Source organism: Silene latifolia, chromosome 8, assembly GCF_048544455.1.
Source record: "Silene latifolia isolate original U9 population chromosome 8, ASM4854445v1, whole genome shotgun sequence".
NCBI lineage: Eukaryota > Viridiplantae > Streptophyta > Magnoliopsida > Caryophyllales > Caryophyllaceae > Silene > Silene latifolia.
Genome location: NC_133533.1, coordinates 72,162,209 through 72,186,020, shown reverse-complemented (window position 1 = coordinate 72,186,020; position 23,812 = coordinate 72,162,209). Strand labels below are relative to the sequence as shown.

The 23,812-nt window shown below is 40.1% G+C and overlaps 2 protein-coding genes across 2 annotated transcripts; one reads left to right on the top strand and one right to left on the bottom strand.

Moving 5' to 3' along the window:
• Positions 1 to 2,198: 2,198 nt before the first annotated feature.
• On the top strand, positions 2,199 to 8,841 carry LOC141596963 (uncharacterized). The gene is made up of 10 exons (XM_074417247.1): positions 2,199 to 2,501; positions 2,653 to 2,853; positions 3,744 to 3,868; positions 4,346 to 4,790; positions 5,091 to 6,434; positions 6,556 to 6,744; positions 6,838 to 7,065; positions 7,256 to 7,583; positions 7,779 to 7,962; positions 8,163 to 8,841. Exons 2-10 carry the CDS (start codon positions 2,653 to 2,655, stop codon positions 8,644 to 8,646), a joined length of 3,528 nt encoding a protein of 1,175 aa, XP_074273348.1. The 5' UTR covers positions 2,199 to 2,501; the 3' UTR covers positions 8,647 to 8,841.
• Positions 8,842 to 9,217: 376 nt separating this feature from the next.
• Positions 9,218 to 12,326, bottom strand: LOC141596964 (uncharacterized). The gene is made up of 3 exons (XM_074417249.1): positions 12,009 to 12,326; positions 10,914 to 11,056; positions 9,218 to 9,460 (listed from the first exon to the last, which is right to left on the bottom strand). Exons 1-3 carry the CDS (start codon positions 12,304 to 12,306, stop codon positions 9,446 to 9,448), a joined length of 456 nt encoding a protein of 151 aa, XP_074273350.1. The 5' UTR covers positions 12,307 to 12,326; the 3' UTR covers positions 9,218 to 9,445.
• Between the last annotated feature and the right edge of the window lie 11,486 nt (positions 12,327 to 23,812).

The following is a 23,812-nucleotide window of genomic DNA, read 5'->3' as shown; positions in this document are numbered from 1 at the left end:
GATAACACCTTCATACACTGGGGTGGTCCTTGGTAAGGCACCTTGGTGTACGGGGGTGTTATAGAAATACAACTCACCAAGGAAAGGAGAATGTTTACAGTTTCAAACATGAAGGTAAGAAGGTCACCTTGGCCCCTTTACCACCAAACCAGAGGAACTATGGAAGTCCAAACATGCCAGAGGAGATCAGTGGTGTGCTGTTCTTATCTGAAGCTGCCATGATCCAAGAATTAAAACAGGAGCAACCTATATTGATCTTGCTATCCAAGGAAGTGACTGAGAAGGAAGGTTCAGAGTTGCTTGCAGAGATTGAACCTTTGATTTAAAAGTTCAGAGATGTGTTTTTAAAGGAATTACCTAGTGGACGACCACCCTTGAGGGGAATTGAACACCATATTAATCTTGTACCAGGTTATGTGCTACCTAACATGCCTGCTTACAAGAGTGATCCAGCAGTCACCAAGGAATTACAACATCAAATTGAGAAACTTATGAACAAGGGCTTTGTTAGGGACTCTCTAAGTCTTTGTGCAGTCCCAACACTACTTGTTCCCAAGAAAGATGGAACATGGAGAATATGTACTGATAATAGAGCCATTAACAACATCACTGTCAAGTACAGGTTCCCAATTTCAAGGCTAGATGATATGCTCGATGAACTGAGTGGTGCCGGAATTTTCTCTAAGATTGATCTCAAATAAGGGTACCATCAGGTGAGAATCAAGGAAGAAGATGAATAAAAGTCTGCTTTTAAGACAAAGCATGGGTTGTATGAGTGACTTGTGATGCTATTTGGTCTCTCAAATGCACCCAACACTTTCATGAGGTTGATGACTGAAGTGCTGAGGTTATGCGTGGGTCAGTTTGTTGTGGTATACTTTGATGACATAATGGTTTACAGTAGCAGCAAAGAAGAACATCTCAGACACCTTGGAGTGGTTTTTAAAATTCTCAGGGAACATAAATTGTTTAGCAAGCTAGAAAAGTGCACTTTCATGGTTGAAGAGGTGATCTTTCTAGGCTATATTGTATCTGGGAGGGGTATCTCAGTGGATCAGGAAAAAAATCTTAGCAATTCAGTCATGGCTAGTCCCTAAGACAATCACTGAAGTTAGGGGATTCCATGGATTGACTTCCTTTTACAGGAGGTTCATCAAAAATTTCAGCTCACTTGTTGCACCATCATTGAATGCATGAAGAAGAGAGAGTTCCAGTGGACTGATAGTGCTCAACAGTCCTTTGAGAGAATTAAGAAGCTGATGTGTGAGACTCCTATGATGTGTGAGACTCCTATTCTGAAGCTACCAGATTTTGACCAATTATTTGAGGTAGAGTGTGATGCCAATGGAGTAGGCATTGTAGCAGTTTTAATTCAAGCTCAAAAACCACTGACCTATTTCAGTGAGAAGTTAAATGGAGCCAAATTATATGTTCTTTCAAAACTATATACTACCTCCTATTTCATATGTTGTTCCACTTTTTCTAATATATGTGAGTAGTATTTTATTGAAAATGGAACAACATATGAAATAGGAGGGTGTAGATTTATGATTTTTTTTCCAGTTAACTATATAGATTTTTTTTCCCGGTGGAGTAGGCATTGGAACAATTGCTTTATAATTTTATGATTTTTTTTTTCCAGTTAGTTATATTCTCTTTCAAAACTATATACTTCTTCTATCTCAATGAAATGTTTATATTTATTTTATACCCAAAGACCAAAGTATAGAAAGAGTGGAGTTGTTTTTAATATTTCAATTTTAAAGATAAATAAAGAGTAAAAATACTCAAAATAGAAATGTGAACTATTACTAAAACACCTAAAAAAGAAAAATGTAAACTATATCTGAAAGAATAGACATTAACATCAGTACATCACTAACATAACATGTCAATAAATAACGTGTATTTTTTGTCTAAAAAAAATAACGTGTATTTTAACCAAGTGGTATTAGTCAGAATGGTAGCTTAAACATCAAAACTCTTGCGAAGTGCGGAGTTGAGAGGTCCGGGTTCACTACTACCATTGGCCGATGATCACTTGGCATCGCGCAGCTCCCTCTCGGAGTGAACTACATATACCCATGTGATAGTGCGGAATCGTGGGCGCAGGGGATTCAACCCCTCGTTATCAAAAAAAAAAAAAATAATAATAAAAAATAACGTGTATTTAAAAGTTGACATGATAATTGAAACAAGGATATGGAGTAGTAACACGTAAGTTCTCCCCACTTTTAGGCATTTCTGGACTTATACAATTCTTTATATACACCTACTCCAACTCCATTCCCATTCAAAAATCCCAAACAAAAACCAAATAAAATCACACAATCCAAACCCAAAACCAAACAAAACACTGCCCCTTATCAACAAAAATAATAAAAACTTGCTTTATTTATTCCTTTTTTCCAACGTTTCCTTCTTACATTCTTCTTTTTCTTTTTTCTTTTTTTATTTTCTCTCGCTTTCTATCTCCGATCATCATCACCTTCCTATATCCGGTAATAATTTTGTTTGAACACATCAAACTTTAATTTATATTCATAATAATTTAATTTACTTTGTTATTTTTTTGACTTGATCAAAGTTTTTTATTTAACTATTTGTATTGAAATTGATAGTTGATTATATATGTATGTTTGTTGTATAAAGATGGCGTGTATGTCGTCTGGAGTGGAGTTTACGGAGATCGATGGCGGCGTTGGCGGTGTTGCGATGACTTTTCCGGTGAACGACGGTGGCGCGTCGCCGAAACTTCCTCGGAGACTTCGTCGGCGGCTTTCTGAGTGTCGGAGTCCGGTCACTGTTGAGGAAATTGAGGCTAAGCTTAAGGAAGCCGATATTCGTCGTCAGGTTTACTGTTAATTTCTCCTTTTTTTGTGTGATTGTTTGATCGTATTGTTTAGTGAACAAGTTTTAATTTTTTTTGTTTGGTGTTTGGTGGATTAATTAGGGTTTTGATTGCACTTTTCCGGAATTGATTACTTATGTTTGTGGTAGTATTAGTACCCTCTTAATCTGGATTACTTCCTCCATTCCAATTATTTGTTATTCTAATCGAAGGAGAACAGACGAAACAGATGACCGAGACAGAAGGAGTATCTTTAAACCGATGTTTATAGTGAAATAATGATAAGTAAAGAGAATGGTACAGTCAAGGAAGAGTATTCTTTGTTTGGTAAAATAGTGAAATATAAAGAGATGAGGTAGAGTAAAGAAAAGAAAAGAGAGAACAATTACGATAAAATAATGGAAAGTAGGAGAGGAGAGGAAATTTATTGCGAACAAGTTTGAGTTCTTTTGTTTGGTGTTTGGTGGATTAATTAGGGTTTTGATTTCACTTTTGCGTAATTGATTATTTTTTGCCTACGTTTAGTACAAGTATACTCTCTCAATCATCATTTATTTCGTCCATCCCAATCATTTGTTATTTTATGTGAAGGAAAACAAAGGACCAAGACGGAGGGAGTATCTTGAAACCGATATAGTATAATAATGAGAAGTAAATAGGTGTGGTAGATTTAAGAAAAAGAGTATTTCTTTTGGTAAAATTTTAAACATCAAAGAGATGTGGTAGAGTAAAGAAAAGAGAGTATTTTCCAGTGATTCTTTTAAAGCTAACATGCATGTTGGATGCAAACTAAGTGTATTTTTTTTTAAATATTTAAGCTACAACTGTACGATGCTTGGAACTTCCCCTTTCCGGGGCTGATGTATAAAATCTGTTGTTTCTGTTGTTGTAGCAATTCTACGACCTTTTATCCAGCAAAGCAAGACCGAAGCAACGAAGTCCCTCACGTTTATCCTCTCAAGAAGTTGATCTTGGTCAGCGAATTGAAGCTAAGCTTAATGCTGCTGAGCAGAAGAGGTATGTTGTTGAAGTCTTTGATTGTTTATCTGATTTAAGTTGTGAAAAGGTTAGAAATTTATGAATATATATCTGTGTTAATCTTTGTTGATTCAGTGCAATTTTGAGGCAAATCGATCAACTTATTTATATATGGATAATAAACTTGGTTAAAAAAAGTGCACCTTGGGAGCGCTTTCGCACTAGGCTCACTAGGCAAATTGATATAAATTTGTTTGCAAAAAAAAGTCCGCCTTCTGTGCATGAGATGTGCTCCGTTGTCTCTCGTCTTGCACTTTGTCGATACAATGGTGTCTTTGTCTCCTTTGCGTTGCGACTTTTAAGATTAAGATGTTAAAACTGTTGCACCATTTTCAAGCCTTTATTTGAGTTGTCATGGCAGAATGTAGAGAGGGCAAATACTGTAGTTGATTGGTAAAGCTTGGTGTGGTTTTACACTTATTTCCTGAGAGTAAACGTTATATTTTGATACTATAGGTTGAGCATTCTTTCAAAGGCTCAGATGCGTCTGGCTAGGTTAGAGGAGGTGCGACAAGCAGCAAAAAATGGAGTGCAAATGGAAGTTGAGAAAAAACGAGGGGAATTAGGCATGAAAGTTGAATCTCGAGTTAAGCAAGCTGAAGCAAACAGAATGCTCATCATGAAATCTCGTAGGCAATGGAGAGCTATGAGGAAAGAGCGGACAGCTCAATCATTGACGCGGAGGATGATACAAGAGAGCAAATATAAGGAGCATGTGCAAGCTGCTATCCACCAGAAACGTTTGTCTGCGGAGAGGAAAAGGTTGGGATTGCTAGAAGCAGAGAGGTCAAAGGCTCACGCATGGTCATCACGAGTGCAAAGAGTGGCCAATTCAATTCATAATCAAAGGGAGATGGAGAGAATGAAAAAAAGGGATCAACTTGAAGATCGGTTGCAGAGGGTATGTTTATCATTATAAGTACTCTGGATGTGTGTTTGAGTCAAATGGTGGTTTGCTTGTCCGTATTATTTAGCGTATGGTGTTACAATTGATATATACATCCACTGTCCCCATGTTAGCTAGGTTAGTTACGGTAACATCAGTGAAGCGAATTGTATTCTTATCTTCCTTTGCACACACACAGAAAAAAGAAAAGTCTGCCTCGAATATTAACAGATTGGAACAATACATCAGCTCTAAATTTTATATATAGATAAAAAATGGTATGATGCATTCTCACTAAATTTTACATGTGGACAGGCAAGGAGACAAAGGGCAGAACTCCTTAAGCAGAGAAAGAGTTTAAATAATACCCCAAATGCTGATTCGTATATGATGAAAGAACAGGCTGAAAAACTTGATAGAATATTGGCAAGGTTTTGGAGACGATTTGTGGAGACAAAAGGAACAACATTCTTCTTGGTAAAAGCTTTTGAGCACTTGAATATCAATGAGAAATCAGTCAGGTCAATGCCTTTTGAGCAGCTTGCATACCTGATTGGGTCAAGATCTACACTAGAGATTGCAAGTTCTTTCCTTGATCGACTTGAAGTCCATCTCAGGGTTCGGTCAGGAAATAATGGTTCTTTAGGGATGGAGAACATTAATCACCTCTTGAAGCGGGTTGCTACTCCAGTGCGCAAGCGTTATGTGAACCAGACAGTAAAGGTTGGAAAACAGAAGAAACCTACGCCTGCAAGAGAGAAGACCCAGAGCTCCTGTGAACTGTCAAGGTATCCTGTGAGAATCGCCCTCTGTGCATTCATGATTTTGGGACACCCAGATGCTGTTTTCAGTGGCAGAGGTGAAGATGAGATTGCCCTTGCTGAAGCTGCTACGAAGTTTATACAGGAGTTTGAGCTGTTGACAAAAGTAATATTGGAAGGTGGTTGTATAAAATCATCTTCTAAGAGTAATAATCTGACTTTCAGATCGCAGCTTGAGGCATTCGATAAAGCCTGGTGCTTGTATCTGTATCGCTTTGTGGTATGGAAAGTGAAGGATGCTAAATTGTTGGAAGAAGATTTGGTGAGAGCTGCCTGCCAAATGGAGGTGTCTATGATGCATACCTGTAAGCTGTCGCCTGAGGGATCATCTTCCAAGAGTAATAAACTTACTCATGATATGAAGGCTATCCAAAAGCAGGTATTGGAAGATCAGACGCTTCTCAAAGAAAAAGTGCAGAATCTCAGTGGGGTTGCTGGCATTGTAAGGATGGAGAATGCCATTTCTGATGCACGAGCTAGATTCTTTTCTAAGGATACAGGGAGTCCGTTTACATCCCCCGTTGCTCACATCACATCTCCAAGTTCTGGTTTATCAGACACTTCTCCCGGTATTGTTACTTGTGAAACAAACATCATGGCTGATGGTGGAGGACAATCAAGCAGCGTGGCACGATCACTGTTTAAAGAAGACATTGCTTCAGAAAATCCAGTTATATCAGCTTGTCCACCTGCTCCACGTGGTGTTGGTGCCCAGTTAAGCGATTTAACATTAACACCGTTTACCGAGAACGAAGTATTAGTGAATGAGATTGTCCATGCACAGCGTCATGGTTTTGCTGATAGCCTCGGTGTCGATGATATTGAGAGTGGTGTCAAGGTGTGTACGCTCTTGCTTTTCGGTTCAGTAATTTTTTCTACATTTTGTTGTTGACCAACTTTCTGTTACTGCTGTGTACTGTAAAATTTTCAAGTTTTTAAGACTTCGTTGGGTTTCGCAGGCGAAATTGAAGGAGGCTATGGAAAAGGCATTTTGGGACGGTGTCATGGAATCCATGAGGCAGGAGCAGCCTGACTTAAGTTGGGTTCTTAAGCTTTTGACTGAAGTCAGGGATGAACTCTGCGAGATGTCTCCTGAAAGTTGGAGACAGGAGATCTCTGATGCAATTGATATAGATATTCTCACACAGGTAACTAGTTTTGTCGTCCTAGAGGATACGTTCTTATTATCATTAATTTATTAGTTCGTGTATATTGACTTCTTTATTTGTATATATGTATAGGTGCTGAGAAATGGAACATTGGATATCAATTACCTAGGTAAAATTATGGAATATGCATTGATCACCCTGCAGAAGCTGTCGGCTCCAGCAAACGATGATGAGATGAAGAATGCTCACCAGAACTTATTGGTCGATCTGAGACAAATGTCACTAACTGAAGAAGATTCTGATTCTTCAGCTGCCGTAGCAGTGGTCAAGGGTCTTCGTTTTGTGTTGAAACAAATTCAGGTTTATTTACTCTCTCTCTCTCTCTCTCTCTCTCTCACACATACATCTATTTTTGTTAAGACAATTTTCGGTTGTGCTTCACTGGGGTATTGTTGTTTTATAGAAGGGATGCTTTCGTACATTTTGATCTCTTGTTTGTCCGAATGAAGGTGTAAGCTGATCTTTCATATTTTTCTCTTGCTTCTGGCAGACCCTCAAAAAGGAGATTAGCAGAGCTCGAATCAGGATGATTGAGCCCTTGATCAAGGGGCCTGCCGGCTTGGAATATCTACAGAAAGCCTTTTCAGATCGATATGGACCTCCATCTAATGCCTCTGCATCTCTACCGTTGACAAAGAATTGGCTCTCTTTGGTGAGGAATAATGCGACACAAGTGTGGGGTGAACATTTGGACTCGATATCAACAGTTCCAGCTTCTCCGGCAAGTGGTGCGCAGGGGATACCATCAATTGCACTTCGAACAGGAGGAAGTGTATCAGCGGCGCCAAAAACCCGCTCTCTGGACCCAATTACCAAAGGTATTACTCCAAATTTTGTTTTAAGTTCAAGTATTTAATTCTAATGGGCTTCTTCTTTTCTTCTTTTCTTTATTTATTTAAATAGGTAGTTGTTCATGTAATTACTTGTAAACAAGGGTGAACCTAATGAGCAACGATGATGACTAAAAATATTGAAAATTTCCTTACTCTTTTTATATCACGTCGAATTGTCAGATAAAGAGCAGCCAGAGTGCATGGGAGAAAGGATGGATTTATTTATAAGGGTGGGTTTATTGGAGTTGGTAAGCCAGATCGAGGGCCTGGTGCAAGCAGCTTTGCCTGAAACTCTGCAGCTTAATTTATCTAGGCTGAGAACTGTTCAGTCTCAATTGCAGAAAATTATTGTTGTTTCCACAAGGTTAGCATCTTCCAAACATTGTTTATATATGCCAATTTAGGCAAAAAAAATATTTATGAAATGTTGTCAGTGGATTGAACCCTAAAGTTACATGGACTTAACTGTTTTGTACAAGACTCAGTTGCAATTTATGTGTTTTGTGCATGTATATTTGAGACTGCTGTGTAACATGAACTCCATTTGTTTTGGGCTATTTGCAGCATGTTAGTCCTCCGCCAGACTTTGGTCACTGAGCGTTTGTTAACAAGCCCATCAGACATGGACAACATAATTTCTCAATCTGCCAGGCAACTCTCCCACTTACTCGAGAAATCTGAAGACGTGGGCCTTGAAGAAATTGTCGAAGTTATGATTGGGCTCCCAGAATCTTATAAAGATGCTGTGAACCTTGAGAAGCTGCGGTCAACAATGGGGGTTGTGACAAACTTGCTGTCTAAGAGTTTACAATCAGGAGATCCGGTATTCTCAAGTGTGTCCCGAGCTGTCCGCATGGCTACAAGGGCTGTAGTGCTCGGTGGGACTGGAGGCAAGGGCCGTCACCTGGCTGAGGTTTCACTCCGGCGTGTCGGGGCGGCTTTCCTTACTGATAAGGTGATGGATGTGGCAAAAGTGTTGATTGTTATGACTACAGTGTCTGCCAGTGTTCATGGCTCATGGTATGAGGAGCTGTCGAAGAATATGTGATGTGTTAAATAATGATGGGGTGGGTGTGCTTGTTCCACAAATAACTGTGTAAATATATTTATGTAAACGCTGTAATTATTTTAGAAAACATCTAGTAATTAGGTCGTAAATATTACGCATAACGCTGTACTCAGTACTGTAAATACATTTGGGAACCAGAATAAGTGTTCATTTTAGTCACCTATGTAAGAAAAATTCTTGGCTGTACTTGTCAATATACCCCTGCCGAATTGGTAATACTTCCCAAGAATAGCAAAACGTTTTCCGAGTGAAATAAATTGGGTATTCTCATTGATGAGGATGTCCAATTCTATGGTAAAACGGGCGCCGGGGTAAGAATAAAATGTCCTAATGATGAGTGGAGATCCTCTCCATTAATTAAAAAGAAATGGATCTCCGAACGGTCGGATTAAATCTCGAGGCAATCTAATGGTTGTAATTATTTTATAAAAGTAATGTAAAATATTTAAAATAAAAGTGTATTAGAGAAGAAATGGAGATAAAGTAATGGAGAGGATCCAAATTGCCTAATGATAACCAAAGCTAAAGTAAAGATATCAAGAAATAGAGATTTACGAATTGCTCTTTCATTCCACTTTTCATTCACCTGGTAAAATCTTTTTATCTCAAAATAACAAAGATAATAAGAAGGAACATCTCATAAGAAACTTGGAGGAAAGGGGGTATTATATCCACCCATCAAAACAATTCTGGTTGTTACAGTTGGATAGAAGCCAATAAATTGAAGTAAAAAGACTTCTGATGAAGAGTTTGACTGCAATGAAGTTCGCTCCCGGAGTTACTCTTGTCGATCCTACAAAAGAAAAGGAAGGTAAGCAAACTTCTCTAGAATGATGAATGATTTGTGCAGACAACAAAACAGAAGCAGAAACAAAAAACCCACTGCAAATCCTGTAATCAGTTAATCACTATCTAAGGATGAAACATGAGCTTTGGACTATTAGGCAAGCCGGAGAAATGTTCATTTTCCCGTAATACAGTTCCTAACCCAATTCAGCACGAGCACAGCCTTCTGGAAGGCCCACTTCTACCAGCAAAGTTTCCTGGCACAACCCAGGGTAATTAGCATTGGCGTGTTTAACGCGAAACCGCTCTTGTACAAGTACCATCCGAGTGACCCTTCCATAACTCAATTCTCACTACAGCTCTTCTAGTCGTTCAAATGTCCAATATCTCAAAACCTCAAACACTATAAATGTAGGGTACAATCTTTCTAGCGTCCAGCCAATATTATCAAGTGTAGTTGTTTTTTCACTTTTTCTTTTCTATATTTTCACATTTTGAGGTGTGCGTTCGTTCACCCATGGACGGTTCTAAAGGATAATTCATGTCTGCCGACCCCAAATCATTTTAGGATGAAGGCTCTGATGTTGTTGTAAATGTACTAATTCATTATTTTTTCAAATTGCACCTGTGCAATTTCTCTTTTCATGAAAATGAATCATTGGCACAACGCCACAACCGCTGGCACAAAAAATGAGGGCTGCAAATGGTCCACGGGCAGGAGGGGAGAAGACTGGCCTGAGGATTCAGTGGACAGGGGACGAAATGACACGACCTGTTTTCACCCTTACTACTACCCACAAGTCCACAACGCCTTATTGTCCTAGTTAATAATGCTAGTGGTAGAACATGAAAAAGTACTTCCACCTTGTTAATCATAGGCACCACTGTGTTTCAGCCAAAATCCCACGTTAGGGACATCAAGAGTTCAAAATAAGGCACATCTGAGTATCTGCACACAAAATATTATCACAGCTCCCGCACATGGTGGGTAATGGGTCAAATGTACATTGCTTGGACAGGGAAGAAAATAGAGGTTGTCGGCAGCCATAACAAAATGTGTCGACGGACTACTACATCAATGTCTGAGCCAAAGCCAGAATATAGGGAGTTTTTGCATCACTGAAAACAGAAAATGACATACTAACTATAGACAAGGCAACAAATGAATTCCTCGTCACTGAGATTGTTTCTAACGAACATTCCAACATTTAATCACTGAGTGCTATAGAGAAGACCACTATTTAAAGCGTCCTTATTTTCACAGTCATGAAGCTAAATGGTCACAAGTACGCACTTAATTACTAATGCCTGGATTTAGTACTTTCATATCTAAAGATATAACAGATGCAGAAAGTCTACAATTCATTTTGATACACGGACTTCAAATATCAAATCACAAAATCAACAGATAAAGATGCTCTAGATAATGTAGTACAAAAAGAGAGAGGGGGTTAACATGCCTGGGAAGCTGGGGATTCGGAAACAGCAGTGGGACTCAAATTTGCAGTGGGTTTGTCAAACAGCCGCGAGCAATCTGAGTAAGCAGATCCAATACCTACTCCAGCTCCAAGAGCAACAGAAGCCCAGCGGGTAACAGGACTACCTATAAAACATATAAGAATCACGCAATTTTAAGCCCAAGAATTAGCATACCAACTCCTGCCTTATTTATATCCCCTAGTTAAGCCTATTGCAGCCAGAAACATATAAACAGCATTAACGAGGGTGGAAACACCAAAAATAACCATTATAATACTCCATCAGTGACAATGTGCCACCGAGTTAGACTCTCGATAGAATCACTGATACAAAACTTCAGCCTTCTATTTCTGTAGAAAAGCTGATAGGTAGCTGGTACCTCTAACTTCTTCGGCAAGCAAGAATCTAACTCTACATAAACACAAAAGACGAAAAACCAGACCGCTGGAATTCATATTTGCCTCTCTACAAACGCCTTCACACCCATGATAGATAACATCATGGACTACAAAATCAAACCTTAGCTGACTGGCACTCTAGTCTTCGGTCTTCTCTATCTATGACCATTAGCCAAACATTTTGACATCTCTAGAATCTCAGATGCTCAGCATTTCCACCAAGCTACATTTATCAGTTGGTCTCATACAAAAACGTCTCACATTGATACAATGTGATGTCAACCCATTTACGTATCCCAATTATCCACTAACCCTCTAAATTTTTTCATAAGGTCACAACTATTCGTTATATAGGTCCGTCTCATACAAGAATTTGCGACTATTTAGACCAACTAAAAACTCGAATACATCCCTCTTCCACGTCCCCCCTTTTCAACACATTTCTAACTTTTTCTTATTTTACGAACCAATTCCATATCAAAACCTGAAGAAATAGATTTCCGCAACAAAATTTCACAAATCAAGAACATGCATCACACAAGCATAAAATTAAGTACATTTACATACCTAATTCCTACAATTCATAAATCCCACAATAAATTCAAATGACATGCTTAATAATATGTAAATTAATATCTAACAAAATAATTCAATTTTTTAGGTAAAAGAGAGACTAACGGAAAAGAAGGAGGCCAGAAAAAGCGCCGGCGACGGAGGAGTAGACGACGCGACGGAGAGAGAGATCAAGGCAAGCGTCCCACTTTGAATCCAAGTCGTATTGTTTAGGTATTCCCTTTTCATTGCTGTTTTCCGCCATTGATGTTGATTTGGTGTTGAATTTTGGGGGTGATTTCTTCTTATTCTTCGGGGAGAAAGTTACAAGAAAATTGATTTGGGGGATTTTGTGTTCTTCAAACCCTTGTTTTAGTAGTTGGGCCGTGGGCGGGCCTGGTTGGATATTGTCTATGGGTGTCATCACTACAGTACACTCTTGACCATTCTACCCTTTTTTTGTTTCTCTAATTTACTATGTACTGACAAGAAAAAGGAAAAAAAAAAAAGAAAAAGCAAACCTAATACAAACTCACATAACCACCGTCCACTTAGGTTGCACGAACACTCCTCCTAATCAGCGTTCCCGTGTCGGACACCCGTGTCAACACTCGTCGGACACACGTCAAAACGTATCGGACACTTGTAAAGCCGTGTCTAACTTTCATCTTTTATTTGGGCACGTGTCCGACACGTGTCCATGGTATTTTGAGCCGTGTCCATGGTATTTGGACACACCTCCAAACGGAATCAAGTTGAATTTAAGGTAAATGACGAAAATTGTTATATGGTTGAATTTGGTGGGGAAATAAGCTGAATTGGAGACAAATGATGTTTTTTAGACTAGTAATGAAATGTCGAAATAGATTGATTATAAGTTGGTTTTGGTTTTTTTAAAAATAAAATCACACATATATAACTATAAAATATATATTTTATTAAATTTAAATGGCGTGTCCCGTGTCCTAAATTTCATGGGATGCCGTGTCACGTGTCCGTGTCGTGTCAGTGTCCGTGTCCGTTTTGGTGCAACCTAGCCGTCCACCACCCCAAGTCCACAACTATTGACCAGTCTTCAACACCATTGACCACCTCTCACCGCCATTTCCCCTTCGCGCGACCGCCCATTCCCTTCCCACCGTCAGAAACTGACGACCACCACAGACTACCTATATTTTCGCCCTTAATTAAACTCACACTCCTCCCCTTCCACTCTCCGTATACCACCACCAAAACCTCGCCTAACGTCGCCAAAGACACCCTCCGCCTACACCGTCTTTCCCCTACCGTCCGTCGACCACGCCGCCATCCCGCCAGGACCATCACCATCAAATGTGATTGAATTTTCAATTAGATAAACCCTAAATCAATTAAAAGTCTTAACAAAATGAAAGAAGCTAATTAATTTGATTCATAATTATGTAATTAACGAATTAAAAACTTGTTGTATATACAAATTACCATCTATAATCAAAGAACTTTGTTTAAATTGAGTGATTATAGGATTATTAAGGGAGAAAATTGGTAAGGGAGAGAATTGGGTTTGTTTTTAGGTAAGGGTACGCAAATGGAAAAAAGTGGGTAAAATGTACTGAATTGAGTAAAAAATGTACTGCGAAAATAAATTACGTTGTATATTTGTATGTACTCCTCGGTTAGAATTGTTTGATTGATTAAAATACCTCTTATAAAAAATAAAAAAGGCATATAAATAACAGAAATTTCCCATTATACCCTCGAACTTTGGCAGATTACACATGGTAGCCCTCATTTTAAGTTTTTATATATGGTACCCCTGTATTTACCTTTTTCTTTCCCAGAATGCCCCTTGCCAAACTTCTGTCATCACTCCGTTACTCCTCTGCCTAATAACCCTCTTTTTTTGTTATTTAATACACTAATAATACATAAATCCTTATTTTATACAATAAACTAACATTAATATCTTAATCCCCAAACCAATTATCACTATCTTCTTCAAAATTACTCCAAAAAGCAACATCTTTCACCCACCACCATACCAATCACCTTCATCATCTTCTTAACTGCCAACACCTTCCCCGCCCTCGTCGACCACTGCGCCACCACCAAGTCGACGCCACCGCACCGCCACCACCAAGTCGACGTCGCCAAACCAGTCCACAACCCAGAATTGCCGCCTCTCTCCCCTTTCCCTCCTCTCCCATTCTGCACTCCTTCCACACGACAACACCGTGACCACCATCGCACAACCTTCACCAACGCACAACCTCCTCCTCCCCTTCCTTTTTCCATCTGCCGTCGACACTCCTAGAGTTCAGGCGACCATCGTTGGTGCAACTCGTCGTCTCCCTTTATTAAGAAAAAAAACAGATCTGACGATTGTTGGTGGTTGGTGGTTGGAAGAGGCAAGGTGGAGAAAGGGCGGCTGGTGATGTCGCCACCTTTTTACTATTTTTTGGTGAGATTTTTTTTTCCAGATTTGATTTGTTTTGAGTGTGGTGGTTGTTGTTGTGTGAGTTGGTGATGTTGTTATTGTTGGCGGCTGATGGTGGTGGTTATTGTCGGTGTGGGTAATGGTGATCGAAGAAGATGATGATGATGCTTGATATAATGGTGGCCCGGTGGACTGGTTTGGCGACGTTGCCTGACCATGGTGGGGGTGGGGTGGTGGAGTGGTGATTAGGATTTAGGTATTAAAGTTGATTTATGCCACCGCACCGCCACCACCAAGTCGACGTCGCCAAACCAGTCCACAACCCAGAATTGCCGCCTCTCTCCCATTTCCCTCCTCTCCCATTCTGCACTCCTTCCACACGACAACACCATGACCACCATCGCACAACCTTCACCAACGCACAACCTCCTCCTCCCCTTCCTTTTTCCACCTACCCTCGACACTCCTGGAGTTCAGGCGACCATCGTCGGTGCAACTCGTCGTCACCCTTTATTAAGAAAAAAACAGATCTGACGATTGTTGGTGGTTGGAAGAGGCAAGGTGGAGAAAGGGCGGCTGGTGATGTCGCCACCTTTTTACTATTTTTTGGTGAGATTTTTTTTTTCCAGATTTGATTTGTTTTGAGTGTGGTGATTGTTGTTGTGTGAGTTGGTGATGATGTTATTGTTGGCGGCTGATGGTGGTGGTTATTGTCGGTGTGGGTAGTGGTGATCAAAGATGATGATGATGGTTGATATAATGGTGGCTCGGTGGACTGATTTGGCGACGTTGCCTGACCATGGTGGGGTGGGGTGGTGGAGTGGTGATTAGGATTTAGATATTAAAGTTAATTTATTGTATAAAATAATGATTTATGTCTTATTAGTGTATTAAATAAGAAAAAAAGGGTCATTAGTTAAGAGGACTAACGGATGATGACGGAAGTTTAGCAAGGGGCATTCTAGGAAAGAAAAAGGTAAATACAGGGGTACCATATGTAGAAACTTAAAAAGAGGGGTACCATGTGTAATCTGCCAAAGTTCGAGGGTACCATGGGAAAAAACCGTATAAATAATTCGGGGGGTTTTCTAAAATGTGCCTTAAGGACACATGTTAATAACCTTAATATGGTACGATTGACAAAATATTCTCATGAGATATTTAAATATAAACTCATTATTACCATAATTAGTGAGAATATATTGTTAATCTTACCATATTAAAGTTATTAACATGTGCCCTTAGGATACATTTTAGAAAAACCGTTAATTCAGACAAAGAGAGTAGTAAACTCTCAAATTGTCGACTGAGTTATGTCTGGGTCAGTTTAGTTTGAGATGGTTTAATCGAGTTTGTTAATAGTTTTTGATTCGGGTTGGGTTAGGTTGGGTTTTTTCGGTTTTTTTTGTTAGTATCGAGTTGAGCAAGATACATGTTCGATCATGTCATTTCTGATTCGCGATTCTTTTCATTTTAGGTCGGTTTGGATCATGTCATTTTAGGTTTATGGGTCAACATCGGGTCCAACAAGGTACATGTCTGGGTTAGGCTTAGATCATGTCAATTTGGGTTTCGATTAATGCAATTTCGGATCTCTGGTCGACATTATCGGGTTGGGTTATATGGGCCGAAAGTGACGGTCCGCGCACTTCAAACACGTAAAATATACATTTCGGCACCTTAGAGTGTAATATATAGGAAATTTGTAAATAGAGTTAGCAAAATTAACTTGAGAAGATAGGTTCACTTGCTAGCGTAGTCGGGAACCTGATCTCCTACTTATAGCGAAGAAAGCAACTTGAAAAGAAGTGGCACGAAAGAACGAAGCAAGCGGGAAAGGTTACGAAGCGAGGAAGATGTATGGAGGGACAAGCAGAATTGCTACCTTCCCGAATAGAGCTAAGTAAAGAGAGGTCCCTCGGCACAAGGCCTTTCTTTAGACAGGAAATAAGAAGTCAGTGTGGGTAGTAAGTCATATGTATCCAACTGAACATCAAAACTAAAGACCCGAGCTTTATCAATAACCCGAATGTTAGAACTTATAAGCCATAGAAAGTACCATTCATTGACCATCATCATGTACATAAATTTTAAGATATCATTACTTGCAAAATGGATCCTCTCCATTTCCCCTCTTAAACTAATTTAATAATATTTTTCTCACCAAACCTCATTATCCCTTTATTTTTACCCATTAATTTTGAGCCATTCGATGATGCCAGAATACGATCTGGACCACCGAAAGGAAATGGCCTCTCCATTTCTTTTTAGAAAATGGAGAGAAACCCTCCTCACTTTTTAATATAAGGTTGTCTATGTTTACATTTCTTTTAGAGTTGTAGTGCATCATTGGCTGGCTGTTGATGCAAGTTTTGGTCATACTTTTCATATTTTATCTTATAAACTCGTGTTGTGCGGAAGCGTGAATATTCCGTGTGTTGGGCCTCTGCTGCATCTGTATCTAAAACCCATAATAGTACGATATTGTCCGTTTTGGGCCAAGCCCTCACGGATTTACTCTTGGACTCCTTCCCAAAAGGCCTCGTACTTATTATATTTTTTTAGACACTTATAAAAATGATCTTCCATCTTTATTTTAAAGATGTGGGATAAAGGTTTGCACCCTAACAATCCTCCCCTCAAACCAAGGACCATCATCTTGACTCGGACCTTGACCTTTATGGAGAACTTCCCACACCATAGAACCCCAACTTCTAGACACTCGCATCACCAAGTCTTGATAACCTCCGCTTAAACGACACACCATGTGTCTCATGGGGGCTTGTGCTACACTTGCGTACCAAACTTCTCTGCATCCAATATACCCTGGACCGGGTCCGTATCCAGTGCCTCAGTGCGTCGCCCCAGAGCCGCCATTGGACTTACCATGGACCGCTTTTATTGCCTCCATTAAGCCTCAGCCCACCTCATCGGGTCGCTGACGATCTTCTCTTGGACGGCCTGCCGTCTCAACGCCGTGAGACCATGTCGCTTCTCGTGAACATATTAGCTCTCCCTCGGGCTATAGGAGTTGGGTCCGTATCCAGTGCCTCAGTGTGTCGCCCAGAGCCGTCATTGGACTTACCATGGACCGGATTTATTGCCTCCATTAAGCCTCAGCCCACCTCGTCGGGCCGCTGACGATCTTCTCTTGGACGGCCTGCCGTCTCAACGCCGTGAGACCATGTCGCTTCTTGTGAACATATTAGCTCTCCCTCGAGCTATAGGAGTTGGGTCCGTATCCAGTGCCTCAGTGCGTCGCCCCAGAGCCGCCATTGGACTTACCATGGATCGCTTTTATTGCCTCCATTAAGCCTCATCCCACCTCGTCGGGTCACTGACGATCTTCTCTTGGACGACTGTAGATACCTCATTTCTGCACCTCCCGCAAACCACCCGGTGATGATTGGGCTGCATGTTTGGTACGCGGAACGATTGTGACAGTTCGTAAGTTTATCGTCAAGTGATCGCTCAAACACTTGTGTCTACCTCTTAATTGTCATCTACGTGCCGATACGGTCGTTTTGGCAGTAATTAGAGTACATTTGGGGTCCGGGTCAAAAAACCGTCTTCATTTTCTAAAACCGAGTCAGAATGTTCCGGATATTTATATTCCATATTTTACAATCTTTTAATCTTTAGCAAATAATTTCCCGTAATATTCACACAAAATATTAAGGAAAACAAGATTAATTCGTTATTCTATAACCTAAACACGGAAATCTTTCTTCCACAGGAGGAAACCACTTGGGAAAGGACGCAGTAGGTGCTGCGCCTCTTCCAAGAGACGCAGTGCCTGCTGCGCCTCTTCCCAAGTCCTTTTCTGCGTATTTTTCGTATCTTTTCATATCTTTTCGAGATTCACTTTCAAAGTTTCTCCGAAAACCCTACTTCCTCCACGTGATTAGTATAAATAGAGACCTTCGGTCTCACATATTTCTCACGCGAGTGTCCGCCCTTCTCTTCTCCATTTGCATTCTAGACCACGTTCTTACTTTTTGGCGTCTACGTGCTTGAACTTTCGACCACGTAAGCTCGGATCCTTCTGAGTACCAGCCTCGTTTTGCATGACCGACCAATTTGACCATCTCCACCATAATCAACATTAATCAATCTTATTCGTTTTCCTCTTACGAGGGCACTTTCATCTACATTCGAGTCGAGCATCACTAAACGTTAACTTAGTTCATCTCGTTTCGTCAAACATGTAAGTTTGAGGGTGTAAATCCCTATTTTTATTTATTGTTCTTTATTATTGTAATCATATTGTAAGATTTATGTCGAAAGTATTTCTAAAACCGATTTCTAAAACCATGCTTTAAATCCTTTTTTACGAATTACCAGAAGATGACCGTCGAGAAAGGACGCAGCAACCGCTGCGCCTCTTCGAAGGGACGCAGCACCTGCTGCGCCTCTTCGTGAGGCTGCCGCAGTTCCTGCTTCCTTTCTTCTTCTTTCGTCTTTTGTCAATTCGTCTCTTTTATTTTCTTTCGTTTGTTCTTTGATTCTTTTGATACGATGATTTGAACACAATAACTCAAGCATAATAATCTAACATGTATTATTCATCATCATTAATGTTTAATTCATCATAATTCCCGACTTAAATCCCAAGTAATTCATATTTGCCGGTTTTCGTCATTAAAATCAAATTCGGTTTTTAGAGGTTCGATTCATCCATATTGAGTTTTTGGAATTCGTCATTGATATATTTTTCACCTTTTGTTCATCATCACCATCATTAATTCGTCATTAATAACATGTTTAACCTAATTAATTAGTTAGTTCATTAATTTGTTAATTAATCTTATTAAACCTTGTAATAATTCGTTCTAATTAGTTTTATCCATGTTTATCGCTTTCATGACCCTTAATCACATGTAAATAACCTGCTAATCACTTTCACCCGAGTCAAATAATATAATCAAGCCTTAAATTCACTAATGAATATTAACGATTTGCAATTCCGGCTTCACAGCCATAACTGAGCCAGGGAACAGACGCAGCAACTGCTGCGCCTCTTCCAAAGGACGCAGCTCTGCTGCGCCTCTTCCTGGTTGATTTATGTCTCTGAACTCCCATTTTGCCTTGACCTAGTTTATTAGCTTACGTATTTAATTTACTACTAATCGTATTATCACCCTTAATTCCTGTTCGTTAATTTGTTTATTTATTTCTTTCTCAAATTATTCGTTTTAGAAGTATTTTCGACATAAATCATTTAATCCAATGTAATTATTGTATTTTTTCTTTGTTGTATTTATTATATTTCTTGTATTGTATTGTATGCTTTCACATGTAATTAACTTAAATCTCAACTTTGACCTAATTGCATGTTAGATTACGTTTTAACCGACTTAGTATTAATTCTTCACATGTTAGGATCAAAACGTTGGATGTTGCATTGCATGCATATAAATCGACAATATATCGAGTATAGATAATTTCCCTAATCATTAGTAGAGGCCGCTATCGAGGCGGTCGGGATTAGGTGTTCGATCAAAAGAGCTTCCTAATACGTACCCTCACCCCTTACTCCAGATCTCTGTGAACATCTGTGTTCATTGGCATCCACGAGAGTCATTCTAGACATAGAATGCTAAGGGTAACGAATTCTTGGTGTCTATGTCACTACTTTGTGTCTTGACATGGCATGAGGTATTCGAACGGTTTCCAATTTTCCACAATAAATTGGTGGCGACTCCACAAATGCAAACGCTTGTTCTCCCAAGCGCCCCCGTGGGCCCGCGTCCATAGTTTGGCGACTCCGCTGGGGATAATACACTTACTTGTAGCCAAAAGGGTGAAACTTGAACAAGGTTAGGGAATATTTTGTACAAGACAATTGCCGGTTTTCAAAACTCGGTCTTCCTAGATCGTTTCATTCGGCCTTCCTAGGCCCAACCCAACCCATTCGACTAATCGTCCCGTCTAAATGGTCCTAATTCTTATTTGGACCTAAGGATGGATAGCGATTGACGTCATCCATACCATGGTACTTACTCTTGTTTGTATCAAGGACTTTCACTACTTGAGGAAATGGATTAGGAATCAGCCTTACTCCTGTTTGGTACGAGCCTCTCCACAGACTTCGGGTTTGATCGTTTGGTATGGCAACCCACCCTTTAAACCAAAACCCTTCTAAATGCACTCAGCGTCCAGTTATAATGCTTGTATATTGTTTGTACTATACGTGATCACCATTTCTAAACCATGCCGATGTTTGTAAAATCAAAATCCTTCTTCAAAATGTAAATTTTCGAAACTTGGGCCTAATATTAGCGCAAGACAAGCCGAAACTCTGTCCAATTGTCGAGTCAAAATTCGGGCCTCAAAACCCATTTCAAAACCTCACTTCGAATCCACTCCTACAACTACACTAAAGTTGACTAGGACAAACATTTTTCAAACTTTGTCATTTCCTCAAAACTCCCTTGACACAAGTGGCACACTCCCACTTCACAAGTCAAAACATTTCTTTTCAAGTAAGTGTGCTAGAATGGTCGATCGTGTTTTGATTCGTCGTCGATCTCTTATTCAGTTTCCAAGATGCCTGAAACAAGCGACGCGAACTTCAACCAACTCCAGAATGGTAATGATCAAATCCTAGCCACGCTAGCTCGTCTCCAAGTTACTCAAGACCAAGTGTATGATCGCCGTGACACCATTGAGGGCCCAATATATGCCGTGGAAACGAGGATGCCTCCTCGAGAAAGTGAGATGGCCGATGACTTCGTGAACAACTTCAGTGACGAAAAACCTCCCATAGGTATGACTGCAGCTGAGAAACGACTCCAATACTTGAAGGAACAATTTATGTATCTCAAAGGGGATGACATTTATAGGGAGAACAATCGCAAATATGAGGCTGTGAGTTCCAAGTTGCCAACCAACTTCAACATGACGGATATCCCTAAATTCAAGGGGCATGAAAACCCTTTGAACCATATCCGTGCCTTCAAGGATTACATGTCTATCAAAGGCATTAAACCCGAGATTTTTTTAAGGATCTTTCCTTCATCTCTTGACACCATCCCAAAACAATGGTTCTATTCGCTAGAACACAAGAAAATCGCTACCTGGGATGATGTCACAATCGAGTTTGCTAAACAGTATGCGGATAATGCTGAAATCCAAGTCAACATGTGCACTTTAGAGGTTATTACCCAAAATGACAAAGAAGGTTTCACCGACTTCCTAAGTCGGTGGAGGAAGACTAGTACTCAACTTGTTGAACGTCCGGATGAAGCTACCCTCGTAGAGAAATTCGTGGATGACCTAAAGCCCATTTATGCAAATCATTTGAGGTATCAAAACATCAAGACCTTCAAAGACTTGACCGTACTAGGGACAAGGATCGAAGATGACATCCGTAAAGGGCTCTTGTCCAAAATAATAGGTCGTGGATATCAGGGCTCAACAAGTCATTCTTACGGCTCTACTAGCAAAACTGATGAAGTTAACCTCCTCGAGCCATCTAAGAAGAGTACCCCTCCAAGGAAATTCACAAATATAGGGGACACATATTCCAACGCTCTGAAAAGGTTGATGAAGCTGGGTAAACTTCAACCCATAGGCCCTACACCCGAACCAGAAAAGAAGTCCAAATTTTGGGATGAGAATTCGTACTGCGAATACCATAGAGGTAAAGGATATGATACAGAAAAATGCTACAAACTGAAAAATGTAATTCAAGATATGATTGAAGACGGTCGCCTACCAATACCACCTGGAGGTAAGCCTAACAACACTCAGAATCCTCTTGGAGTTCTGATGATTACAAGTGAAGAATCTACCATAGATTGTTCACACCTCATTTCTCTAGTTGAAAATGAAGTTCATGCAATAGAAAATGAAGGGAACTACTCCACCATTTCTCCAACCATCACTGATTTCATCGCATGGGCAAAAAGTGTGGATAGGCAAGTCGTGGAACTAGAGAGTGCAGTGGCAACCTTACGTTCCCGACGCCACACCTAAAAAATGTGCACCACTAGTCTTCTCTCAAAACACTACAATGTAAGAAGTAGTAGCCATGGTTGATGAACTAGTCGACCAAATTATCCAATTAGAAGCTGAAATCATGAGAATGAAGGAACTTGCTACCGTCAATGGAATATGGGCCGATGATGATGAAGACGAATATCTCATTGAACACTACTTAGTCAAATTCAGTGAAGAAATAGTCCAGAGTTGTGAAGATCATGATGTAGACCATCTCACTCGTTCAGGACGCCCATACCAAAACACTTCCCAAAATGGTCCCATAGCAAGCGGTCCAACCAATGTGGTCATACCAAATGACAATGAAGGGGCTCCACCGACCATTTGCTAAAGCAACTACAAAAGACAAAGGCTGATCTTTCAGTCTGGCAACTAGTGGCAAGCTCATTCCCACATCGCCAACCTTTACTGCAAGCCTTGGCCAAACTAAATGTGGCACATAACTCTACACCCGACGACGTGGTCAACTTGGTCTTCCAAGAATCACCAAAGCTAAGTAATCCTATTACTTTCTCGGATGAGGATTTGCCACCTTTCGGTGCTAGTCATAACTTGGCTCTTTATATCACCGTCATTTGCTTAAAGAAGAATGTGTCAATGACTTTGGTAGATGATGGCTCCGCAGTCAATGTCATACCCTTGAAAACGGCATACAAATTAGGCACGAGAGAGTCGGATTGGACCCCTACCAATAAGGGTGTTCGCGCATATGGTGGTACACGACGAAAGGTGGTAGGACTTGTTGACCTAACCATAGCCACAGGGCCGATTGAGCGAAAGGTCAAATTCTAAATAGTGGACATTGAGGCATCCTTTAACATACTTCTGGGAAGACCCTGGATTCACGCTTCCAAAGCAGTAACATCTACACTCCACCAGAAAATCAAAATCCCACTAAATGGTAAGGTGGTGACGATCACTTCGTCGCCCATCAAGGCAATAATCGAAAAGAAGTCAAGCAATCAAGTCCTTACAGATCCAGTATATGAACTTAGGGGCTTCCATATCATAAATGTCATAGAGAGTGAGTTGGCACCATTATACTTCAATCCCTACTCTAACTTAGTGGTCAACCACATACTCAAAACCCAGGGATACTTCCCGGGAATGCATTTGAATCCTATCCGAAGAAACACCTTTGCACCCTACAAAGAGGGTAATTCACAAAGAATACCCCTTCGACTAGGATACAAACCCACCAAAGAGGAAGTCCTCGAGATGCTTGAAGGAAATGTAGATCTATATACATACTAACATACTCATATATGTCTTAATAATTTGTCATAAAATTAAATACGGATTTTATGTATGCAAACAATATGAAAAATAGAGGAGAAATCATGTTCTTACATTGGTGATTTCGGTTTTATTGGGCACAAAAGAAATCTCCTTTTCTTTTGTTCTTGAGCTTTCCTAAGATGGAAGAACAAGATCCAAGTGTAGGATCTCTCCTTAGGATTAATACCCAAAGCTTACCCTTAATATAATTAATATTACATGAACTAGTATA